Source organism: Microtus oregoni, unplaced genomic scaffold (assembly GCF_018167655.1).
Source record: "Microtus oregoni isolate MIOR12 unplaced genomic scaffold, Mior012 000012F_ref0000307, whole genome shotgun sequence".
Taxonomy (NCBI): domain Eukaryota; kingdom Metazoa; phylum Chordata; class Mammalia; order Rodentia; family Cricetidae; genus Microtus; species Microtus oregoni.
The window spans coordinates 677,183-703,722 of NW_024543071.1; the positions used below are offsets into that span (position 1 = coordinate 677,183).

General features: G+C 40.7%; 1 protein-coding gene across 5 annotated transcripts in view; it reads left to right on the forward strand.

The window, feature by feature from the left end:
- Positions 1–319: 319 nt before the first annotated feature.
- Cacul1 (CDK2 associated cullin domain 1) overlaps positions 320–26,540 on the forward strand; it is a 59,559-nt gene continuing 33,338 nt past the window's right edge. Inside the window, exons 1-4 of one of the 5 annotated variants that reach the window (XM_041661214.1) lie at positions 320–1,125; positions 12,535–12,573; positions 20,018–20,144; positions 20,995–21,097. In XM_041661214.1, the coding sequence (XP_041517148.1) occupies positions 738–1,125; positions 12,535–12,573; positions 20,018–20,144; positions 20,995–21,097 (657 nt within the window). In that variant the 5' untranslated portion in view covers positions 320–737. The remainder of the gene's footprint in view (positions 1,126–12,534; positions 12,574–20,017; positions 20,145–20,994; positions 21,098–26,540) is intronic. The other 4 variants (XM_041661212.1, XM_041661210.1, XM_041661213.1 and 1 more) reach the window with 4 other exon arrangements.

Consider the following 26,540-nt stretch of genomic DNA (forward strand, 5'->3'; position numbering starts at 1 on the left):
CTGGGAGGCCAAGACCTAGGTGGCAAAAAGCACGTGTCGGTGGTGGTGAGGGAACCCCCCTATAAAAGATTAGCCAGCACAGATCGTGATGGGACACTCGGGAGGCTGAGGAAGAATGAATGCCAGTTGTTGGAGGCCAGATTGGGCTACAGAGTGGGACTTTTTTTTTTTCTTTAAAAAATAAAAACAAAAAAGGCTGATGCACATAACCACTGCCCGCAGGGTTCGGGTACAATATCAGAGAACGCGGGCGTGCGTAGACCAGTCCTCTATGACGTAATGCAAGCGGGGCGGGGCCGGCGGATGCTGGTCTAGCCACCTGGCCTAGGCCGAGCCCGGGAGGTGGCAGCTGGGTCCCTCGCGCGCGGAGTGGGACCCATAGCTCCCGCCCCCTTTCCGCCCAGCTTTTCCTGGGCCGGTCCCTCGCACCACGTGTCTTCCTGGCCGCTCCCCCCGAGAGCTCTTCCCAGGCTCCTGCGGAAGCTGCTGTAAAATGTCGTGACGGACGTCGCCGCTTTGCGGCCGTCTCTGTGAGAAGCCGAGCCCGGGAGTGCCCACCGCAGTTAGCGGTTCCTTGAGCGGAGTCCTGAGCGAGGGCGAAAGCACTCGGGCGCGCGCGCTCCTGGCCTGTCCGCCGCGCCCGCGAGGGCTCCGGGCGATGTGAACTCGAGGCGGCTGCTGTGCTCCCGGGCCTCGGGGAGGCAGGTGCCTGGGAGGCCGCCGGGAGGCCCGGCAGGATGGAGGAGAGCATGGAGGAGGAGGAGATGCTCAGCTACGAGGCGATGATGGACGACCAGAACCACAACAACTGGGAGGCCGCCGCGGACAACTTCCGGCAGCCGCCACCGCCACCGCCACCGCCACCGCTACCGCTACCGCCCTCGTCGTCCATCCAGGATCCCGGCCGAGAAGCCCCGGGGGGCCAGCTGCTGGCTATGCCCGCGGGTTCCGTGGACGGGAAGGACCCTAAGGAGGGGCTCCCGCTGGGGCCTCCGCCCTTGCCGGAGCCCAACGGGGTGATCATGATGTTGAAGAGCTGCGACACGGCTGCCGCGGTGACCAAGGCGGCCTCCGCCCCCACCCCCAGCTCCACCATCAACATCAACACCTCCACTTCCAAGTTCCGTGAGTCTGGCCTTTTCCCCGTAGCCTCGGCTGCTCTTCCACCTGGGCTCGCCGAATCCCTCCGCCCTGGGAGCAGCTCCACTTCCTTTGTTCCAGGCCTAGGTCTCTCTCTCCCCTCTTACCTCCCACCCTCGTTCGGTGTCTGCAGCCGGTGTCTGGCCGACCAGCCCGGGCTGCTCGTTTACCTTCGCCCGCAGCCCCAGATTATGCTTCAGACAAGATCTTTATTACGCCTGATCATCTCTCAACATTAGTAAGCTCTTTTTCTCACGCGTCCCCTTCAAAGTTTCACCTTACAAGGCGAGGAGGGGGGAAGAATAAGGCGGTCTTGAATTTCGTTAGCAAGAATTCTTTTTGGTAACCAGAAAGCAAAGACATTTGACAGCTTGTGTTCTTGTATACTTAGCCGCTGTACTTTAAGCAAATCAGGAATCTGAACGTTGTCTTTTTAGGTTGGTACTTTGTTCTCTGCTCTGTGGATTTTTTGCATCCTCTCACGAAACTCTTGAGTTGTTTCTTTATGCAGCGGGAACTGCTGCCACTGTTTTGAACCTGATGTATAAAAATTACGTTTCAGAGAAGCCATTCAAGTGACCATACCTAGGGCCCTGCCGCTTGTTGAGCTTTTTAGCGCTCTGCCTTAACATTCAGTTGCAGGCGGAAGACAAAAAGTAATTCGAAAACATTTACAGTCTGGTGGTGCGGTTCCACAGCTAGGGAAAGAACCAGAAAGTGTTGTTTTAACCCCGGGAGATGGTGTGGTAAAAGGAACGTGACCACTAGTGGTAGCCAGGTCCTTGTTAACTGCAAGTTTAAAATAACATCTGGTAATGCAACTGCAGATTTTATTTATAGTTATCAATTTTATTAAGCCATAACAGTAATTGCCCACCTAATTATGAAGAGAAAATTATTTGTCCTGATGCTTATGTGTAGTCACAACCTTAGAAAAAAATTTTTTTTATGGAAATAGCACACCACCTTACTTACATGCCTTCAAGATAACTGCTTTAGGCAAAGGCACTTGTGTAGGTGTGGATAGGAAGCTTTGTTCCCTGTTACGCATAGACGGAACTATCATTTATTTAATATAGTTTTTATGTTGAAGGTTGCGTTGTGAAAATAGACCTTATAGTGGCGGTGTGGTTTACCTTAAATGCTGAAGAAGTTTGTGTTAATGGTTAAGTAAACTTTCTTTGATGGGTTAAGAAATGAACATAAAGAACAGAAGTCATCAGCCAAGCTGAGAGCAAAAGAACTTGCCAAACCAAAAGATTATACCTTGAAAAGATGAATAAATTTGGGGTGTTGGGGATGCAGCTGGGTTGATGAGTGCTTGCCTAGCGTCCTGGAAGCCCTGAGTTTGATTCCAGTGCCTTATAAAACTTAACATGGTGACTAACAATTACAATCCCAGCATTTTGGAGGTAGAGCCATGAGGATCAAGAATTTCATTTTCCTCTGCTGTGTATGCTGTTAAAGGCCAGCTTGTGAAATATGAGATCTTGTTAGAAAACAAAAAGGTTAGTAAGCTATGCAGGCCTGTTAAAGATTGGTCCAGGGCAAAATTTGCAAATAAATGAAAAAATTAAAATAGAACATTAAATTTTTAAAAAGCTAATATATGGTAATAAATTTGAGAAGGTAGATGAAGAAATCCATGATTGTTAGGGAACTATTAACTCGAAACAGTTATCAGTAGAAAACTTGGACTATGCTTAGACTTTTAGTAGTAGTGATGAGGGCTTTCCCTTCCAAGTCTCTTGTCTTGGTTCAGTACTCAATAACCTTTCCTTTTTATAAGTTCTGGAACATAGGGCACAAAAGCAAGGCAAAGCCAAAACTCCCAAGGCCATTTTATGGGGATAGTGGAATCTTGATTCTAAAACTAGAAAAGATTATATATAGGTGTGGTTCACCTATTAGTGTAGAAATGAAATCCTGTATTCCATTAGCTTGTCAGACCTAGCCATGTCAAAAGAATCATGATTCACAGTTTGTTCCAGTTTTTTTCCAGTGTCGATATATTAGTGTAATTTATTTCAGCAGATTGGAAAAACATGATTTGATCATTTTTTTTTATGTCAGCCGGCCAGTACCAGTTTTTTTTTTTATGATAAAAATTTAGTAAGGCAAAGAGTGCAGGATAACTATATAAAAGTCATTACCAGACCTGTAGCTAATAGAATAATGGAGAAATTTTCAATATATTCGTTATAAGATGGTAACCAGTCATAGATACCCCTTATTTCTATTACTGTTTAATATGTTAAGAAAAATCCTGGTTGCTGGCCTGATGGCTCACACCTTTAAACCTTCTCATGGGAATCTTATGAATTCCAGGTCAGCCAAGGTGATATAGTGTGAGACCCTGTCTCACAAAACAAAAACAAACCCTTTAGAACTTGGCAGTAATAGCTTTGAAACCTTGAGAAACTCAGTGTAATGGACTGTTAGGTTGAAGACCAGCCTGGAAAAGTTAATATTTATACTAGTAGCAATATACCAAAAATGGATGCCTATGTAACAGTCACAAAATTATGGTGTCTATATTTAAAATAATGCAAGAATACACAGACTTTTAAGGAGAGACAGGGAAACTTTACTAAGGAACTAAGGTGGACTCTAGTTAAACGGCTCAAATTTCCATGCTCTTGAATCAAATTATTTTAAGAATTCCCTTTGTCTCCATTTTAATCTAGAAATTCAATTTAAATATTACCAACATTACGTTTGATTTGTTTGACAAACTCAGTAACCTAAACCAGATTTTTGTTTCTCTGGTGCTTCTGGACAGCACTGGCTGGTCTCCATGTTGTCTTGTCAGTCATAAAGTTTGTCCTGACAGAGTAGACAGTAGTAGGCTTGCTGTGTCCCTTATTTACACGGTTTGGCGCTTTCCAGTGATTTCTGGTCTTTCTTACAGTTGTGTGAGACTGTTCAGATCTGCTGCTCATTTCTTGGGTTGTTTGTTTTGTTGTGTTTAAAGACACTCTTGTGAACTTTGAGTGCATGTTTGTCAGATAACCTGCACTCCGAATGTCCTCTCCCCTACGTGTTTCTTTTAATGTTTTCTGAAGAGTAGTAGTTTTAGTTTTGATGTTAACTGATTTTTTTTTTTATCAGTTTTCTCTTCTATGGCCTAATTTTTTTTTTGTATCCTAAGAATATTTATGTAATCCAGAGTCAGGAAGAGTTTTTCCTAGAAGTTTTGTGGGTTTAATTTCTAATCTGTGGTCTGAATTAGGAGTTGATATGTATGTGCAGTGTGAGATTGACATTTTTTTCCCCATATATATGTCCAGTTCTGTCAGCAATATTTGTTGAAAAATTACCCCTGCTGTTTTTGGCAGTTTTGTAAGAAAGTAACTGACTGTATATGTATAGATTTCAGTTCTGTCCATTAATCCCCTTATGGTATATCATTTTCAGGACTGCTGTGTCCTGGACCATGGGTGTTTCATCATGATGGAATGAATACCTGTCTTTATCCCTGTAGTGTCTGATATCTGAGATGTTCAGGTTCATTGTATGCTGTGTCTTTTCCAGTTCATTTGTTTTTAAATTAAAGTGCATTTTTTTGTGTACATGTGCTGTAGGAATTCCTACAGCCAGTAGCTTTTAAGTTACCAAGTGGGCGTGGCCTCTTATACTAGTTAGGCCGCTGTAAAGATTTATTTGTGGCAACCTCTGTCCGCCTGTGTTTCCTTCCTTTCTTTTTCCCTTTCCCTTCCCTCCTCTCTCCTCTCCCCCTTCTGTTTTCATCTTTTATTTCCTTCTGGTTTTTTTTGAGACAGTTTTTCTTTGTAACCCTGACTGTCCTGAAATTTGTAGACCTTGAACTCAAAGATCTGCCTGTGCCTTTGAGATTAAAGGCATGGACCTCCAGCCTCTAAACCTTGTTGAAGAAGGCTATTCACATTTACTGTAAGGTTGAAGTCCATTGTCTATTTTCTTTCTTTTACTTGTTTTTAATCATTTGATTGTGTGTGTGTGTGTGTGTGTGTGTGTGTGTATACATTGTGGTTTTTGTTTGTTTGTTTTCGTGGCTTGCCTTAAACTTAATCTTCTAGCTGAGGATGACCTTGAATTGCTTGCTGATTCTCCAGTCTCAGGAAAGGCATATCTAAGTGTTTTGCTCAGTTTTGATGAAATTTGTCTTCAGTTTGGCTTATCACTGACCTTTTTTGTTCTTTAGTGATCATTCTAAGAGTTGCACTGTGAAAATCTAACTTGAGTAAAGCATAGTCTTTTCATAGACTACCTCACACGTGTTAGAGTAAGTGTGGCCTTGTGAGAATTGTGTCAGTGGCAAAAGCCTAGGCCAGAGAAGCCTTTGTCTCTGCTGGTAGATCAGGATGTTGCTTTCAACTAGTTCAAGTAGTTTCAATCCAATGCCTTACCTGCAGCCATGCTCTCCACCATGGTGATAATGGGCTAAGCCCCTGAAACTGTAAGCAAGCCCCCCATTAAATGCTTTCCTTTATAAGGATTGCTGGATCATGGTGTCACTTCACAGCAGTAGAACAAAGATTAAGACAACTGGGAAAGAAATCTTTTATATTATTCTTTGTGTTTCTCTTCTTTAGTTCTGGACTTCCATAAAAACTTTTCCTTTTTTTATTTTGTTGTTGTTATTATTATTATTATTATTGCTTTGTTTTGTTTTTTGAAGAAGGGTTTCTCTGTGTAGTCCTGGACACCCTGGAACTCGCTTTGTGTGGATCAGGCTAGCCTTGAACTCAAGAGATTCTCCTACCTTTGCCTCCTAAGTGCTGGGATTAACCACCGACTGGCTTGTTAATGTTTTTTTAGATGTGGTTCTGTTGACCTTGGATTTAGTCAGCTTTTGCATGTCTGTAGAAGTCTTTGTTTTCTAAGAGTATTTTTTACTGGCTATAGATTTTATATTATAACCCCTTTCCCATTATTATTTTAAAAGCTGTCTTTCTATTTTCTCTCGACCTTCATTGTTTCTCTACAATTTTTATTCTTTGAGAATTTCATACATGCATTCAATGTATTTTTATCATTCACCTCCTGCTCCTTCCTCCTAACTACTTCTCGATCCACTTTCATATCCTCACCCCTTACCAACTTTATGTGTGGTTTTTTCATTACCCACCCAGGACAGTTCTTGGGGCTTTAAGCATATTGTCCACGCATTGTCAGCCTACCAGAGCTCACAGCCTTAAAGAACATTGACTGTGTCAGTACCGTCCACTAAGGTTGTGAGCCCCCTTCCTCCAGTGTCTGTTTCTTATCTTGATTGTCTGAATAGTCTTTGTTCCTTTCTTTATGATATTTCCCTTTTTTTCTGGCTACTTTTAATATATATTTTTAAATCTTTGATCCATTCTTTTGGCCCACTCCATCTTTATATTGATTTTGTACCTGAGGATGACCTTGAATTTTTCATACTCCTGCCTCTACCCTAGGAGGGCTGGGATTGTGCCCAGGTTATATCAGCTGATTATCCAACCCAGGGCTTTTTGAAGCACTACAAGCTAAACCACCACATCCCTAGCTCTGCTTTATCTTTTTAAACATCAGCAGCTTGACTGTGATGTTTCTAGTTTTTCTAAAAGTGTTTGTCCTTGGTCTTTCTGAACTTCCTGGATTTAGAGTTGTCAGATTATCTCCCCCACTCCCATCCCCTGTTCCCTCTGACAGATTGCTCTGTCTCATGAGTACTGTACTGAAGCACTGTTCACTTCCCTTTTTTTTTTTTTGTTCTTCATACAAATATAGTTCCCTAAAAAGTGTGTGTGTGCTCCAGAGGATGATAACTTTATGGAATTATTTCTCTCCTGTCTCTATGTGGGTTCTGGAGACTGAATTTAGGGTGTCAGACTTGCAGGGCAAGTTTGTTTGCTGAACTCCATGGTCAGCCCACAGATAGTTTTTATTGCTATGCATGCTCACTACTGATCTTTTCATTTTTAGTGTCTGATCTGCTTATACAGATTTACTTGGGAATTCTGACTGAGTGCAGGCAGACATCAAGTCCAGATGTTGTTAATTGAGTGATGAGTGGAGGGAGTCCTCAGTAACACGCCCATTCCCAGTGCATTCCCAGGTTTCTGCCAGTGTCAGGTGCTGCAGTTTTTATGGAAGGTTACCCACCTCTTTTTCATTACTCTTGGCACTTGCTCTTCTGTGAAGTCTGATTATAACTAGAGGCCTGGAGACATCATGGGCTCACTCTCAGACTGATTGGCTTTCAACAAGTTTGCTTCATTTTGGGACTCAGGGTTCTGCTGTATCACAGGTATTGTACTTATTTTCCTTTAGACTTTGGATTCAATTCATATGGTAATTTCATGATATTAATGTCTTTCTGTCTGTAATTTTTTTTTTTTTTTGTATGTCAGCTTAGTGCTGCTAATGGTTAGGAGATCCGTTATGGGTTTTGTAGAGGTCGCACATGCTCTGAGACAAAATAATCTAATGGTTAGGAGATCCGTTATGGGTTTTGCAGAGGTCGTACATGCTCTAAGACAAAATAAACTGGACATTCTCCTTGAGCCTACTACCGTCTTCCGATCAGATGTCGTAGTCCTTGTATTTCTAGTTCCCCACTACCTCAGCAGCCCACCAGATTGCTTTCTATAAATTTTTTTAAAAATATATCCACAGGTGATAATTTAACTCTTTGTGGCTGCATGCCATGTGCTGCTAGAGCTTTTTCTAAAATGGTAGCAAGACATTACTGCTGTGAAACTCAATTGTGAGAGGAAACCAAAGCTGGTTCTGAACCTTTGAGCCAGTTTCCTCTGGGTAGCACCATTTACCAGTCACAGTTCAGTGCAGGAACTGTGGTATCCACAGCAAGAGGGAATTGAGGACAGGAACTCAGGTGCTTTAGGAATATTTGGCAGTTTGGAAGGATGGAAGTCGGTGGCCATTCCAGAGAGTGGTCTGCTGTCCTTGTCACCTTTTTACACCAACTCTGTAACCTGTCTCATCCCGAGGTTAGTGATCAAGTCCTGGAATTTGGAGTTTGTTAGTGTCTACAGAAAGATCAGCAGTACTGCAAGGCCCTTGGCTTTGATTTGGCCTTCCAGATTGCGCTAAAGTGTATTCTCTTGGCAGAACCTAATTTGGAAAGTGTAACTTTTTGTTTAACTTTCCATTTAAAATTAATGAGTTTTCTTATGAAAATAACCTCCAAATCTCAGGGGCTTACATAATATAACAAAGGGTTTTTGTTGTTTTGTTTATATCTCTCTTTTTCTTGCTCATGTTATGTTTAATAGGTTTTCTGTGTAACTTGATAATAGGTTTCTCTGCTGACACAGTAAGCCAGATCAAGCCGAGTTGAAAAAGCAAAAGAACATGTTTATTTGAGCAAAACAACTCCTGGGTGAGTTCTCCGGCCCCAGAGATTGGAGCCAGAGAGGTCACGTGACCGAACTAAAGCAAGGAGCATATATACCCTGTAAGTGAGGGGGTGGTGATATGCTGAGTTTGTACCCAAGTATGGTTAAAAACTGACCGCTTTAGTCGGGGTCTTGGCCTACTGGCAACTTCAGCAGAGGAAATAGCTGCCTGAGATTTTCTGAGAGAGTGGGTTGTGGAGAGAGAGGAATGGGGCTTTCATGATCAAGGAGGAGCGAGCTGGAGGTTCCAGCTGAGCAGTATAAATGGCTGAAATTTGCTGCAGCCCTTCATATGTCATTTTATTGAGAAGAGCTTACTTTAGATCCTATTTTGTTTTGTAGAGACAAAGCGGGGACAGAAAAACAAGTTTTTTAAAGATGCTTTTCTGTTTAGATTAGCCTGTGTGATGTAGCCCATCTGTAATGGCACATTTTATGATACAAGCTAAATTAATCAGAGGGGAAGGAGCCTCAGTTGAGGAAATTCCTCTAGGAGATTCAGCTGTAAACCATTTTTTCACCTAGTGATCACTGGGGGAGGGCCCAGCCCATTGTGAATGGTGCCATCCCTGGGCTGGTAACCCTAGGTTCTATAAGAAAGCAGACTGAGCAAGCCAAGGGAAGCAAACCAGTAAAGAGCATTCTTCCAGGATCCTGCCTTGTTTGAGTTCCAGTCCTGACTTATTTCAGTGGTGAACAGCAATGTCGAAGTGTTAAGCTGACTAAACTTTCCTCCCCTACTTGCTTTATGGTTGTTGTAAAGCAGCAGAAGAAAGACCTCGGCTGGCTAAGGGGCCACACAGCACATGAGAGCCCACAGCAGGTGAGGAGCAGACACACCATGCAGGCAGAGCTTATGTATGTGGGAGTTTTATTGAGATAAAGGGAGTGGAGGAGGTAAGAGAGGAAGAGGAAGAGGAAAAAGAGGCAAGGATTAGCCTACCTATTCAGAAGAGTGGTGGAAAGAGAAAGCAGGAATGGGCAGAGCTGGTCTCTTAAAGGGACCTTTTGCACCTGTGTATATACATAGTGACGTAGCAGTCATAGGACCCTGGACTGACCAGGGTACTGCCTGGGTTCATCCTGCCAGGTGACAGGAGCCAGCATAATGCCTGAATCCTAACAGTGGTAATGGTGTTTTGTGGCAGCAGTAGAATTCCATAGTAAGACTCTATCAGAATGCCTACACCTGCTCACATTCCATAGATGTTAAATAGAGTAGTTCCGGAATATATTAGGAAGCATGATGAACTAGGGTATGCTGGGACAAATAATAACTGAATGATGGCTAAATGAGTGAAAGGGTCTTCCTGTAACTGATGCTGATGTGTCCAGGTATAAAGAGACTGTGTGGTGTGGTGTGGGTATAGGTGCATGTGCACACGCACACATATGAGAGTGTGTAGTTGTCAGACGGCAACCGTGGGCATCTTTGATCTGAGGAGACTTAGCAATCCACATCACTAATAATTCTTGTCCCTAAGTGAGAAGGCAATTTATAATACTTCAATTTGAACCTAATGAAATACTTTTTTTTTCTAGTATTAAGTAAAATTTAACTTTTGAATTGATGAAAAGTATTAACTGATTTTTCTAAATTTTAAATTTGTCCTTTGGTTTTCAGGGCCTGTCTTCCAGTTTGCAAATGGGTTGATGGACTCCGAATGTGGTGTGTGACTTGTCACCTTCTAGCTTACTGGCTTTGTTTGGCAAGCATCACATGAATGTGATCCATTAGCTGAACTGCAGGATATTATTGGGGCTCTTCCTTTGCCGTGTTGCTTTTTATTTTTACAAACTGGTATCACATAAAATGTCATTGATAAAGAGAAACCTGCTTTTGATTTGTATGATAAAGCTTAGTTTCAAATCTCTGAAGAAAACAGTTTACTTCTTTTGTAAAGTACCTGAGCTGTAAACCATGCTCATTGCACTGTAGGTTGTTAGGCACTTTGTGAAGTTTGTTTTTCTTAGCCTTTTGTAGTGTGTCTTAGAACTATAAACTGGTTTCGTGTCTCATTCTGGTGTTGGTGACATGTGGCTGTTAGCCTCTGTAGGTTTATATTACCTAGTTACAGATGTGGTGATTAGACATCTGAATGGTATTTTATTCAGCAAGTGTTTCTTTATGCAAAGTAGTGTTTCAGCTTCTGATAGTGAGCGCATGGAATGAGACAAAATTAATGTGAGATGATGAACAGACATAATGCTGGTGCTTTATGACCAGATGCTAGTGTTGCGTACATACTTGATAGCATGGGGAGGAAGGAGAGGGAGGGAGAACTCAGATGTGACCCATGATTATTTTGGGAGCACAGGGTGTAAGGATGGAATGGCACAATTAAATGTGAATAGATAGATGTGGTTGGACAGGAAGGGACTCCTCCACTCAGTGTTAAGGAGTATGTGCCTTGGTTAAGTTGTGTCTTAATGTGAGTGGAGAAAGACAATGACCATTTTAAGCTGTAATAATTGTAGACAAGAGTTGGAGCCTGGACAATTAAAGCTTTGGAGTAGGGGTTTTCAGATGTTTAGAGGTCTTTAGGGTTTGAAGTCTATAGAATTTTGGGTTGAGGAAGAGAGGATGAATGGTTTGAACTCCTGAACTTTTTTATCTCTCCCACCTTAGAATATTGGAAATCCTAAAACAGTAGTTTCATCAAAAAACTTTGCTGTTATTAAAATAATACAAATTGGGAGGGGCGGTAAAGATGGCTCAGTGGTTAAGAGCACTTGCTGCTCTCATAGAAGACATGATAGTCACTGAAGGACCAAAAATGTACATAGATACGTTCTCTTTGATCTGGAACTTTGACATGCTTTTGTTGAACATACTCTATTTTATTTTATTATTTTATTTTATTTGACAGGCTCTCACTGTAGCCCTGGCTGGCCTAGAAGTTCCTGAGAGCTGCTTGCCTTTCCCTTTTAAGTGCTGGAATTAAAAGCATATGCTAACATGGGCGGCTTGAACATATTCTTAAAACCTGTCAACAGCGTCATTCCATTAACTTGGTCTTTGCTTATGAAATTATCAGTCCTCTTTTTCCTTTTGGTTCCTTAAGGCTAAGGCATACTTGTCACTCAGCAGCTTCTCAAGTATTATAGTGGCCACACCCACTCTGCCTTTCTCCTCTCCCCGTTCCCTCTTTAGTTTTGGTGATGGTGGAAATCAAACTTAGGATCCCTACATGCCAGACAAGGGCTCTGCTGCTCAGTTACACCCTCAGCCTCTATGATTGCATCTACATTTTTCGTTGGTATATTCCTGTCTGGGTATGTATGCATATTTGAAGAAGTCTTCTAGTAGGTTCCTGATAAGAATGTTAGATCTTGCCTAGCTAAAAAAAAAGGGGGGGGGGCTGCATTCATACTTACCTAATTGATAGTTGAGATGGAGAATCCCTCCCGCCCTCATCCCCCAACAAGTCTCTTACTATGTAGCTCTGACTGTTCTGAAACTCTTTGTGTAGACCAGGTTGGCCTCAAACTCATAGAAATCTGCCTGCCTCTGTTTTCCTGAGTGTTGGAATTAAAGGCGTGTACCACAGGAAATCTTGACTGAAATTTTTCCTGGAACTTTTAAAGTGTTCCATCTTTGACTTCAAGCTTGCTATCTACATTGAATGATATCAAATGCTACTTTGACTTTCATTTTTGAGGGAGCTTATGGGATGTTATAATATGTCAGTATCTGTTTGCCTTTACATTTTTCCTGTTCTCTTTCATTCTCTTGAATTATTAGTAGTCATGTAGAATTTCCAGTTTTTCTGTCAGTTAGCTAGGTTTTATCTTCTATTTCTCTTAATGGTCTGGGAAAGTTCCCTGATGATTTCTTTATCTCTCTATTAGATTTTGGCTGTATTTTTAACTTTAGAAGCACCTGGATTGCTTCTATGCTAAGACAGGTTTTAATTGTATCTTATTTTTTTTAAATAACACTCCCTGTGTGTGTGTTTGTGTTAGCATGGTAACATGTGGGAGGTCAGAGGACAACTTACAGGAATTGTTTTTCTCCTTTTACCAGGTAGATTCCAGGATTGGACTCAGGCCCTTAGGCTTGTTGGTAAGCACTTTGAGCCATTTACCAGCTCTAATTGTATCCTTTTGAGAATAGTAATTCTAGATTTTTAAAAAATGATTTCTTCTATCCTTTGAATTACCTTTGTTCTTAAGTTTGTCATTTTTTGTTTTGTTCATGTCTGAAATTTGATCATCCTTTACTGTCTATTCATATTTAAAATTGAAAGAGACTTTAGCAGGTCTCTGAAGGGGACCTTGCTAAGTTGTTAAGTGTTGACTTCACTTTAGGTTGATTGGATGGAGAACTGCTGTTGAAGAACTGCCAGGTGCTAGTGCATGAGTGTCTTTCTCTGGGATGCTCGGTTTCCAAGAGAAGGATCTTCATCCTGAGGAGGGAGGGGGGATGAATGGAGCAGGAAGAAGTATATTTCTCCTGGTTGGACTTGAACATTCCTTTTACTCTGGGGCTTTGTAAATAGTTACTGTGCTTTCATTTCCCAGTTGCCCAGCTCCAAATAATCACACAGAAACTATATTAATTACAACACTGTTTGATCAATGGTTTAGGCATATTCTTAGCTAGCTCTTACATCTTAATTTTTACCCATTTCTATTAATCCATGCATCACTACAAGGCTGTAGCTTACTGGTAATGTTCTGGCATCTCCTTCAGTGGCTACATGATGTCTGTCCTCAACTCCAACTTCTCTCTCTCTCTCTCTCTCTCTCTCTCTCTCTCTCTCTGTTTGGACTTCCTGCCTAGTTTAATCTGCTAAGCCATTGGCCGAAACAGTTTTATTCATCAACCAATAAAGCAGCACATATATATATATATATATATATATATATATATATATATATATATACATCCGACATCAGGGCTTCACCTCAACACCTGTCTTTGTTTCATCTTCAGAACTCAGACATTTTTGGCTTTAGTGTTAAGGAGTGATCACCCTGTTGAAATGTTAGGAGACAATTAAGAATTTTAAATTAGTGAGATACTTGTAGTTAGTGTAGTTGAGAACAGATTTCCTATTTTAAATACTTTTTTACTTTGGTGAGAGTTTGAATTAGATGGAGTTGGTACCATATAGATGTCATGATAACCCTAACCATTTCATACATGTGCTGTCACGATGGGCTTTTGTACACAGCTGTGTCTCAAGTTGAAATGTGATGGTAGAATTGTAGAGCAGTGTTGTGTAGGACACACACAACACTGTTCTGTAGGAACAGAGTGTTGGTTTCTTAACCTATCTTCTGTTGGGGGCATCTGTACTCTCCTAGTCTATTCCTCTTGCAGAAATGGGTTCTAAGCAATAGAACAGAAATGCTATTTACAACATTCCAGTGTCGGGAAGAGCATTTCACATGAAGCTAACTTGCTGCAGCCTTATCTAGACCAGTGTATCTTTGTGGACAGTTGAGTAGGGTAGAACACCCAAGGAATGTATTAATGAGGACCTTAATAAAAACCAGATGCCAGTGTTATCTGGTAATATGTTTATGTGAAAATAGCTTCAGAAGCTATGGGAAGAGTGACTTTATAAGTATCCACAGTAGACATTTTAAGTTCTCAATAGTGTCTCCAAATCCCCAAACTTAGAAGTCCCCAAATACCCAAAGCCTTTTCATAGAATTTGTCTGGGTAGAAAGAAATGCAGCTTCACTAGATACAGATAGCTGCTCTTCTCTACTGGCAAATCAAAACATCACCAAGTCGGTGGCTCAGAGTTAGACTTTTCTCTCCTCACGAACAGACTATTTACAATGGATAGTTTTTGTTTTTAAACTGGCCAGTTCTAGTAACAACTAAGTGTTACGGTTCTGTGTCAAGTTATTTTCTTTTTGTTTTGAGATGATCCTTCTGCCTGTTTCTGGAGTGCTGAAGTCAGAGGAATTCACCTCACATCCAGTAAATGCTTTCTGTGATGCTGAGGATCAAACCTAGGGCTTTATGCCTGCCTGGCAAGTCTTCTGCCAGCTAACTAAGCTACACCCTAGCAAAATTATTTCCCTTTACAACTAGGGTTTTGCTTCTTAAATACTCCCATTCGTTTATTAGAATACATCATCTTGTTTTTGTTCTGACCGTCTGTTCCCCTTATTCCCAAGGACTTCTTTCCCACTCTGAAAGTGTAATTTTTGGCCTTCAGCTCCTCTGTCCGGTACTTTAATGAGTTCAGTCAACCCCTTTTGATGGAGGGAGCAGAATGCTGTGTCTGATACTATGTTTTGAGTAATGCCATTAACTGGCTTGTTACTGAGATGAGCAAACTGTGATAACAGGTGGCTTTTTTTTTTTTTTAAAGAAATATCCACTTTCTCCCTGGCCCATTTCACCTGATTTGTAAACAGAGTTTTCTTTGGGCTGCCAGCTCAAACAAACCAGAGACTTACTATTAATTATGAAAGCTCAGCCTTAGCTTAGGCTTGTTCCTAACTAGTTCTTTTAACTTAAATTAACCTGTATCTTTTAATCTATGTTCTTTTATGAGGCTTGGTTACCTTCATTCTGTACTGCCCATCCTGTGCCCTCTGTGTCTGCCTGGCAACTCTGCCTTCTTCCTAGAATCCTCTGTGTTCCTGGTAATTCTGCCTAACCTCTTCCTGCTTATTGTCCATTTAGTTCTTTATTAAATCAGTCACAGTGACACATCTTCACACAGTGTGCAAATATGCCACAAAATTCCCCCTTTGTTTAAATAAAAAGCAAAAGTTTTAATTCTAATAGAGTAAAATTACATACAATAGGAAAAATTTTCAAGTAAGAATTATGTTCACAATGTCCAGTCCATTTGTTTTTGGCAAATTCAGAGAAAATATTATCTATCATATCTTGGTAAGTCCAAAGTTTTGTACCTAATTTGCTTTTCATCATAACTAAGAAAAACTATAACATAACTATCTAATCTTCAACCCCATCAGAGACCTGGGGAGAATATAATATTATCTGAGTAAACAGGAAGTTCAGAGCAAGCAACTTCCAAAACTAAGAAACGACAGACATCTGGCTGTCTGGACAGTCACCCCAGGGTTCCTCTGTAATGATGGGGCATCCAACTTTGGCCTATGGGCCTAATAGCTAACAGACTTTTATATGAAGCGGGAATTTTGAAGGACTGTCCTATCTTGTCTAGGCAAAATTTGGCAGTTGCTTTTTTTTGTGTCCTGCTTGTCCAATTTGAACACTATACTGTCAGCAGTCAAGGTGAAGGTAGTTTCTTTTCCAAATGACTGGCTTTGTCACAACAAAAGCAAGCTATATAGAGGTTCTTCGATGCCCATCATCTTTTTTTGTAGTAAATTAGTACTGCCAGGAGCAGATGTGTGTCTCTGTCACAAATAGCCTTAGTGTACCTAATCCTTAGTTTGTTGTGGAAGGCTGCTTGTTCATTCGCGGCTGTCCAGACCACAAAATAATGACTCAGAAACTATATTATTTAAGTCACTGCTTGGCCAATCACTTAAGTGTATTGCTAGCTAGTTCCTATATCTTTAGTTAACCAATTTAAATTAATCTGTTTATTGCCACGTGGCTGTGGCTTACCCGGTAAAGTTCCATACAGTCTCTGTCTCCAGTGGGGCTACCTGGCTTCTCTTCGATTCCGCTTTCTTTTCTCCGAGCATTCAGTTTAGTTCCCCTGCCTAGCTCTACTCTGCCCTATCACAAACGAAGGCAGTTTCTTTATTCATTAACCAATAAAAGCAACATATATACAGAAGGACTTCCTACACCAATAGTTAATTAAAAAACCAACTATGTTTCAGATGTAATTTAGTTTGCTAAGCTTGGCTTATTTTAAAATTGTCATTAGCAAGTCAGAGAATCAATACTATAAGCTAACTCTCTTGATGGGGAATAGGGGTACCATGTGGAACTTTGGTGAGTTTGCATGAAAGCACTTCTGCCTGCTCTTTCAATATTGTCTTTGATATATTTATACATTTCATTGACCACAGTGCAAAGATGACAGACCCCTTACTAGCAATCCAGAGAAGAAAATGAATGTTACCTTCTCTAGCTACATTATACTGTGTATGTGGGCCAGTGGTTCTCAAACTTGAGCAGTCTTGAGGGTCGTTTGGGAAGAGAATATGGAACAGATTCTAGGGTCTCTTCTGACTCCAGAGTTCTGATCAGGTCTAAGGTGGTGTACTGGCTGGTTTTCTGTGTCAACTTGCCATAAGCTAAAGTCATCAGGAAGGAAGAAGCCTCAGTTGAGGAAATGCCTCCATGAGAGGCAATTTTTCAATTAGTGATCATTGGGGGAGGGCCCAGCCCACTGTGAGTGATGCCGTCCCTGGACTGGTGGTCCTAGTTTATGTAAGAAAGCAGGCTGAGCAAGCCAGGAAGCAAGTCAGTAAGGATCACCCCCTACGACCTCTGCATCAGCTTCTGTCCTATTTGAGTTTCTGTCCTGACTTCCTTCAGTGGTGAACAGCACCGTGGAAGTGTAAGCTGAATAAAACACTTTCTTCCCCAACTTGCCTTTTGGTCATGGTGTTTCGTAGCAGCAATAGAAACCCTAACTAAGTAGGACAAGTGAAGTCTCACAGTTCCTATGACAAACTGCCTTCCCCATGATGTTCCCTGTTAAGTAACCAGGCTTTGAGAGTCACTGTTGGAGTGTAATGATCAGTCTCTGCAGTAGCTATACCAGCCGGACAAAAGCACAAGAAGTCATTGCGAAAAGATTAGGGAGTAGGACCCCATGTGAAATGGAATTCTAAACAGCAAATAGTATGCCTAGGATTGTTTCTCCAGTAAACACTTACTTTGTTAGTCCACTTCACAGACTTTGACTGCCCATCAGCAGTTCAGAGTTGGGGCTCTAGCTTTTAATTTCTTGCCAGTAGTATTGGTGTTAAAGCAACACCTTCTGTTCCCTGCTCTCAGGCAGGATTTCTCTTTAGTCCTGGCTGTCCTGGAACTCGCTCTGTAGACCAGTTTGGCCTTGAACTCGCCTACCTCTGCCTCTGGAGTGCTGGGATGAAAGACATGTGCCACTACTCCTGACTTTTGTCAAGTTTTAATAAGTTATTTGGTTAATGAAAGTGCCTGCCATGAACGACACATTTCTAGTAGTTTGCTAGTTCTTGACAGCTGTATAGTATCTCCCAAACCCTAGGTTCCAGCTGTTTGTGCTCTAAACTTAGTTTCATTTGGTTATAGTAAGGGTCAGTTTAACTACCTTTGCAATAGGAGTCTGGTTGTGAGTTTGATATCTTCCCTGTAAGTATTTTGAGGTTTCATCTTTGTGGCAGTTGTTTGGAGAATCACACAAGTTTTATTTTGAATTGGAATGTCTCTTTGTGAACTCACACCTTCTGGTTTATTTGCTTTTCATTCTTTTCTCTCCCTTCATCCCTCTCTCCTTTTCTCCCTCCCTTCCTCCATCCTTCCTTCCTTGATGGAATTTTTCAGCATGCATTCCAGGCTGGCTTTATGCATACTATGCAGTTTGGCTATCCCCCTTCCTTAGCCTGCAGGTGTGCACCACTATGTCAGGCTTTAATATGAGACACTTTTTTTTTTCTAATCAGAAGTAATAGGTATTGAATTTGCCTCATACATGTTAGGTGAGTTGTCAGCCACTGAGTTAAATTTCCTAAAAGGAGATTTATAATATTAAGTCTTTAGGAGAATTGCCACCCCCCCCAGTGTGGAGATTCGAACCCAGGGTCTAATACATGCTAGGCAAACCTCTACCCTTTATTGTTGTCTCTGTGATTCATTTGTCATTAGACTTGTCAGGTTTCCATTTCATTTCTGCCTCTGTAACCTATAGCCTTGTTGATTCATTGTATGGTGCACAGTTCCTTTGGTTCTGACACAGATAGAGTGGTATATTGTTATTTCAATTCCATACAAAGCACCTCATTGCCCTAGCAATCTCCCTGTTGGCCCTTTGTAGATATGCCTTTTCCTTATTGACAAATCTCTGGCAATCAGTGATATGTTTTTATCCTCACAGTTTCACCTAAGTAAGTTAATATTATATGCACGGAACTCTTACAAATATGGAGACTTTTTTGATTATGGCTTCTTACATTTATTTAGCACTGCCCTCAACCACATAGTTTTAGTAACTAGACCCAGGGCTTCTTATATACTAGACGAGTATTATACTGAGCCTTATTTACAAAATGTACTTAATGTTAATGGTATACTAAAACTGAATGTGTTGGCATAAGCTATAGTCCCGCTCTTGGGAGGTAGAGGCAGAAAGAGCAGGAGTTGAAGTTCATCCGTGGCTACATTGGAGTTTGAGGGCTACATGAGACCCTGTCTCAAAAAGGGAAAAAAAAATCTACCATGTTGTCTTAAGAGTCAGCAAGTCATTCTTTAAGTGCCCTTTGGCTTGTATTTTATGGCACTAAAAGTAAAATGATTTATAGGAAATTGAATAATAATGATAGCAGTGGTGTATTTTATATATATCCTTAATGGCTAAGGTTAGACGTTAGGAATATGATAAGGCTTTTCCTGGCCTGGCCTCTTTGTCTGGAATTAGCCATGTATTCTGGAGGAAGCCAGTTAACTTCCTTGCTTCCCAGGTTTTGGCAAAATGAGCAGTAAAATACTTGATCTGGAAGTTGTTACCTCTTATCTTCTTGGGTATCTAGAAATCCTTAGGTAACTATTTAACTTTAGCATCTTATTGTAAAGCATGTGTTACCCCTGAACTTAGGAACAGCTTGCTAAGGCCTTGAAAGGATTTGTGATGAGGGTTTGAGTTTGTCCATTGAAATGAAGTGACCCTTCAGTGTAAGGTCTCTAGGTCATTGTCTTTTTTTCCTTGGTCTTGTCGAATTCTAGGTACGGCACTGTGATACTGTAAATGTCAGTACATTTTGTGGGATCCTCTTTTGGGACTACAGTGTTGTTTAAATCTCCAGCCCTGTGGTTATTAGATAGACCCCCCCCCAGGGATGTCTATAAAGATTAATTATGAAAGGCTATAGTTCCTGGAACCTTCTTGTAGTTCATTGATGGCTCATTATGTCACATAATTGTGACAATATGTATTTGAGGGTCAGGATATTTTTGAGAATGCTTCACTGATGATAGAAGCTTATAGCATATTGGGAAAGCAGCCAATGACTGCTTAACATTCCTGACTAGTTCGTGTGTGTGTGTGTGTGTGTGTGTGTGTGTTTGTGTGTTTGTGCTTTCACTCTCTCTTCTGCTCATTTTCTTCCCCATCTCATCTCTCTCTTTCTCCTGTCTCCCCCTCAGTTCCCCCATCTTTTTTTGAGACAGTGTCACTGCACTGTCTCAGAGCTCACTATGTAGATCAGGCTTCCTGGAACTCAGATACCTGTCTGCCTCTGCCTCCATCTTCCAACTTTCTCTTCTGTTTAAAAACTGATAGAGGTTGGGTAAGTAATGGAAGGACAGATTTTGAATGTGTATACACTTGCTATGATTTGTATTTCTGTGTGGTGCATAATAATGTTTATTTTACTTCTATTTGTAGTGATGAATGTCATAACAATCGAAGATTATAAGAGCACATACTGGCCAAAATTAGATGGTGCCATAGACCAACTTTTAACCCAGAGTCCTGGCGACTATATACCTATATCCTATGAACAGATTTACAGGTAAGTGACTATTTAATTTGTGTGGGTTTGGATGGATTTTGATTGCTGACAACATGAATGTGATATATAAAGTATATTAGATGACGTTGGACGTGTATATTCTCCACACTGGTGAACTGGATGTTCCGTTCAGAAGTGGTTTTCATGTCAGGATAGATCTAGTAGACCACACTATTAACTTCCACCTCTGCTTGCCTGTCTCTGTCATATACAATGAAAAACCTCCAGGGCCAGTGAGAGAAGCTAGTGGAATGTCTGCTGTAAAAATACATGGCTTTTAGGAGATCCTAGTTAGCCTTGTTGATGTTGACTGACATCAATTCTGTTTGGGAGATCCTAGTTAGCCCTGTTGATGCTGACTGACATCAGCTCTAACTGTACCTAGCTCTTAGTCAATGGAAACAGTAGATTAGGAACTGGGGTGGGAAATGAGATCAGCACAGTGACAGGAAGAAGTGACAGCTATGTCATTCCCCACAACTGGTGTACAGGAGGACGTATTGCAAACACCTTTGTAAGTCAGAAACCGTCTCTCTTTTAGTTATCATTCTCTTTCTCATTTTGACAAGTATTTTAAAAAAGAGAGAAAAGCTGACTTACAAGGAGTTAGTACATTCAGATCCTCATTTTGGATTATCTCATGCCTATTTCACGTGTACTATCCAGGTCATGTGAAGTTAATTGACAGTGTCCTTTCCATCAGAACACTGAATGGGGAGGGTAGATTTTTCTTTGTTTTTGGTTGATCACCTGTTATAAGTTGAGTTGTATTTTGAAAGTGTACTTTAACATTAGATTGCCGGGAATGCTTCTTCATTGACTTGGTGTCTGTGCCTGTTCCTTCTTGCAGCTGTGTATATAAGTGTGTGTGCCAGCAGCACTCGGAACAGATGTACAGTGACCTGATTAAGAAGATAACCAGTCACTTAGAACGAGTCTCCAAGGAGCTGCAGGTAAGGAGCTGAGTGCATCAGGATTTGTTGCTTTAGTGTGTCTGGTGGAACTAGGCTGTCTCATGAACAGTTGGGATCTTGTTAATTTGATTTACCACACAAGTTTATACTTTTCTAGTTGGATAACTGGCTAAATGGTCTAATCTTTAGAAAAAATATTTGAAAATTTGACAAATTATGGAACGTTTTATTTGGAATATATTTCAGTTTATAACTGATACCACAATGTCAGCATTTTTTTTATTTAAAATAATGTTTTTTCTCTGTTAACTTTACTATCTGGTGAAATTAAAAAAAATAGATCCAATATATTTTAACTTCTTTTTTGAATTTGTATTATCTTTCAAGTGTGAGTGGTTTGCCTCCGAGTTTCTAACCCTTGTTGTATGAACAACTAAAGCTATTGACAAACCCTTGCGGATGATGCTGTTAGGTAACACCCTGAGTGGAGTGCCTGGCCTCAGTCACTAGCTTTGGGCAAGAGCCAGGCCACACTTGGATTCTGGTGTAGAAGTTAACAGGACCTACAAAACTCACTCACAGTAGGTGACCAGGGTTCCCTCCAAGGTGAGGAACAGCTCCAATAGTACGCTTTGTGTCTGATACTGTTTCTCACTTACCTTGTTTTGTTTTGTCTCCCACATTTTATCTTTGTGTTTGGGGGCAGCGTGCATATGTGCCGTGGAGTGTCCGCTGTGCGGGTCAGGATGTGTGGTGTCGGGCATCTTCTCATCTTTGCATCCTGAGCCGCCTGCTTGGCCCAAAGTTTGTTTTGTTGTTTTCCTTTTTTCCCCTTAATTATCAACAGAGCTACATTCTATAAAATACACACCTTCGCCTGTTGTTTTCTCCATCTTTTTGTAACTGAATATACCATAATAATTAACAGATATTTACTGCCTATATATCATATGTCAGTTGTAGAAGTTTATTGTGCCTTAAATAGTTTGCTTTTAATTCTGGACTCTCCTTTCTCCCCAAATTCTCCCTAAAGGCAACTTGCTGCTCTGGTCTGTCTGTCCTGTGACTTGCCATTCCTCTGTTTTCTGTCACTGTCCTTTTACAAGTGTTTTGCTGATTGTTCTCTCTTACTTGTTGTACCTAAGTTTATTTATCCAGCTTTTGACTGATACTGGTACTGGTATTCCCAAATTTTAGTCATATCTGTCAGAGTTTGTTTTTCCTCACCCAGCTAATGCAGCATTTTACAAAACTAAATTTTTAACTTCCTATTAGGAAGGACTTATTAAAGATTAAAGCAAGATAAAGGTGTTGTGCTCTTTTTAGTATTTAAAAGACTGTCAGTAAATGTAAAGGTGTATATCATGAAAACCCAAAAGAGTTTATTTTTAGAGTCAATACACATCTCATTAGTTTAAAAAACATTATTTTCTTTAAATTCTTTTTTTCTTGATGTCCTGGGTATCATATTCTCTGGTCTTGTGCATGCTAAGCAAGTGCTTCCCCAGTGAACTGAACTAGCTCTTGACAGTCTTCATCTGGGCTTCATCTAACAAACACCTGCTGAATTAGAATTGTGTCAGACCACTAGTGATCCTTCTGCCTTGACTTCTGGGCATGCACATACACACGCACACCACACACACACCATACACACCCACATACGATACAACACACACACCATACACACACGCGTATACACACACACACACCACACACACACACACACACACACACACCCCATTCACACACACACACACCAACCCGCCAGTCTTTAATTGACTTCTGTTGGAAGATGGTAACCAGTTTTAAATAGCTAGGTAAAGTAGGTAACAATGTGGGGACCTCAGACCCTGGTTCCAGCTTTGTCGCTCCTCAGTTGTAGACCCTTTCATTAAATGTGTTCAAATCATCTTGTCAGATTTTCAACATTAAGGTGAAATATCCTTATTGAAATATCTGTGATACCTAAGTTTACACTAAGTTTTAAGATCCTTTTTTTCCCCTTCTGCTTCCTGCCTTGCAAAGCTGCCTTTTCTCAGTATTACATTCATTTCTGTTCACCTATGGACAGACAGCCTTCCTGGAACTCTTGTCTAGCTCTCAAGACAGTACAGAACAGAACAAAGCAGACAGTTGGCATTTGTTTATGGACTCTTAGCCTCTTCGCAGTAACAAGCTTGTTAGGGCTGCAGCTGTGTTGCTGTCTTTGTATTCAAGTCCGGCTACTTCTCTGGCTCTTCTGGGAGGCAAGGACTCTGTCCTGCTTCTCTCTCTTTTTTTTTTTTTTAAATTTATTTATTTATTAAGGATTTCTGCCTCCTCCCCACCACCGCCTCCCATTTCCCTCCCCCTCCCCCGATCAAGTCCCCTTCCCTCATCAGCTCGAAGAGCAATCAGGGTTCCCTGACCTGTGGGAAGTCCAAGGACCGCCTACCTCCATCCAGGTTTAGTAAGGTGAGCATCCAAACTGCCTAGGCTCCCCCAAAGCCAGTACGTGCAGTAGGATCAGAAACCCATTGCCATTGTTCTTGATAACCTTAGTATCAGGCACAACCGTACTCAGACACTTGAGTGAATGCTCATCAGCTGATTTTTGACCTGTACCAATGGGGAAGGTATCACGATTACTCTTTGATAATTGATCCTCATGTTCTCTAGGTGTTTAGGTAGTTTTCGTGATAACCGGAATATGGCAAGTCTTACAGGGCAGGCCATTGTGTTTGGGTGGGGCATGTTATTTGCCAACCTGGTTTTTAAGTTCTTGAGCCAGAGCAGTATTGTGGTCTGAGTTGCATTTGGCAGATAAGCAAAGATTGAACATTGCATTGACAGATCAATGGGTTGAAGCCACAGGGCATCATCCTCTGTCAAGGACATCTTAAAATAGGTACTGGTTTGACTTATTTATCCAAGTTTAAAGGTATGTTGTGGGTCTTGGAGAGATGGTTCAGCAGTTGAGAGCACTGTGTGTTCTTCCAGGGGACCAGGCTCAATTCCCAGCACCCACATGGCAGCTCACACCTGTCAGTAACTCCAGTTTGAGGGCTTCTGGCACCCTCACACAGTCATACATTCAGGCAAAACACCAGGGAACATAAAAATAAAGGTGCATTCTGTTGGAGAGACTCAGAAGTGCTGTGTGAAATAGCATTCCATATTTATTTTTGGTGTTGACCTAAAAAATAGAGAATATAGTTTTCAGATTTTAATATTATTAGTCTATCAAACCTAAATATTTTTGTAAAGTAGCATAATCTAACATACTGTTGTAAAACACAGACCTCACACTCCCACATACACCTTTCAGTTTGGAATAGTGTCTTTTCTACCCCTTCAGTAACTTAAGAAGTTGCTCGTTGTTGAATTGGTAAAACAAATAACTGAACCCATTCAGTCTTCTCATTTGTTGCTTCACTTGATTCTTGTCTATAGTTTCTATTTGAGATTGTGACAGTTTATCCTGCCCATTTTTTTATATCCCTCTTCCTATAACTTCTGTCTCTTTTAAATATAAAGAAATTCAGGGTTCCCCCCTCCTTTTTTTTCTATATCACTGGAGTATTGAATTTTTAGGGTTTTTTTTTTTTTTGATTCTCAAATGAATGGAACTAGTTATATACAGAAAATTGTTTTACCAACTTAGTTTTGTTTTTGTTGTTTGTTGCCGAGACAGGGTGTTAATATGTAGCCCTGGCTGATCTGGAACTTGCTGTGTAGACAAGGCTACCTCCCCCGTGCTGGAACTGAAGGGCAGAGATGTGCCTTACCACTCCTGGCCTGCTTAGTTTTGCAAAGTTCTGTTTAACCTTTAACAGTTGCTCGCTTTCAATCAGTTGGAGCTTTTACTGTATCTTACCCACTTAGCTGTTTAAGCAGAGACTGTTTTTAGGGAAAGACAAAAACCTTAAAATGGGGGAAACAGCACAGGTAATGCTGCATTCAGGTCCTGGTAAGGAGTAGCCAAAGTAGAGCAGGGGGAGGAAAATGGTATAAGTTCTCATTCTTAAATCTCTAAACAGCACTTTACATTTATTTCTTTATATTTTATGTGCATTGGTGTTTTGCATGCATGTATGTCTGTATGAGGGTGTCAGATCTTGGGAGTTACAGATAGTTGTGAACTGCCATGTGGGTGCTAGGCATTGAACTTGGGTCTTTGGGAAGAGCAGTCAGTGTTCTTAACTGCTGAGCCATATCTCCAGCCCCACTAAACAGTACTTTATGGAAGTGTTTATCAGCTGTTTTAATTAAAGTGAAGTTGACTGGGTATACTTAAGATATTAATTTTTTTTAAAAAATAGTAATTTTGGTACCTTTTAAGCTAAATATATCTTGGTTTGTAGATACTATATTTGACAAACCAATAAATAATGAAATTAGTGGAAAGTAAGCCATAATTAGTCTTAACTTTATTCAGGCTGTACAAACACCAGCTTATATTACTTTATTGTATATTGTATAAGTTATATTTTTCTTACCCAACTGCCATTAAAGGTCAGCCATGTCTTCTTGGTGTTAAGATCTGGGCAGGCGTTGCATTGCTATTTGCTTTTTCCCCAGTGGGTGGCAGTACAATCCAACTGGTTGCTTACAGCTGTCTTAGCAAAAATAAAAAGTAAAAAAATTAAATATCTTGATTTTTAATTCTGCTGAAGTATACAGTGTGCCTTAAGAACCAATAAATAAATAAATAACCTCTTTACTTCCAGTATAGTTTTTTCCTTACTAGACTGAAGGTTTTAGGTAATAAAATTATTGGGCTGGAGAAATGGTTTGGTGGCTAAGAGTTCTTGTAGCTCTTGTGCAGGACTGGAATATGGTGTTGAAGGAGGCCGCTTAGTTGTTCCTGCTGCTTGATCCCAAAATAATCACACAGAAACTGTATTAATTAAATCACTGCTTGGCATATTAGTTCTAGCTTCTTATTCACTAACTCTTACATATTAATTTAACCCATTTCTATTAATCTGTATATTGCCTTGTGGCAATGGCTTACCAGGTAAAATTATATCTAGCTCTGGCAGGGCTACATGGCTTCTCACTGACTTCTCCCTTCTTAACCCAGCATTCAGTTTCGTTTTCCCCACCTAGCAGTGGATCTGTCTTCTATAGCTCTGCTATGGGCCAAAGCAGTTCCTTTATTAAGCAATGCATACAGAGGGGAATCACATATCACCTCCCCTTTTATATTTAAAGAAAAAGGAAGGTTTTAACATAGTAAAATTACATATAACAAAACAGGTATCAGTCAAGAATTACAGTTACAATATTTATATCTATTTTATCTTTTATCATAACTAAGGAAAACCATAACTATCTATTCTTCAACTCCATCAAAGACCACAACAGGATTTAATATTACCTAAATAAACAGGAAGTGCATTGTATGCAACTTCCAGAACCCTAGAATTGACAGAGACATCTCCCTGCCTGGACAGTCACCCAAAGTTCTTCTGTACTGTTGGGGCATCCATCTTCA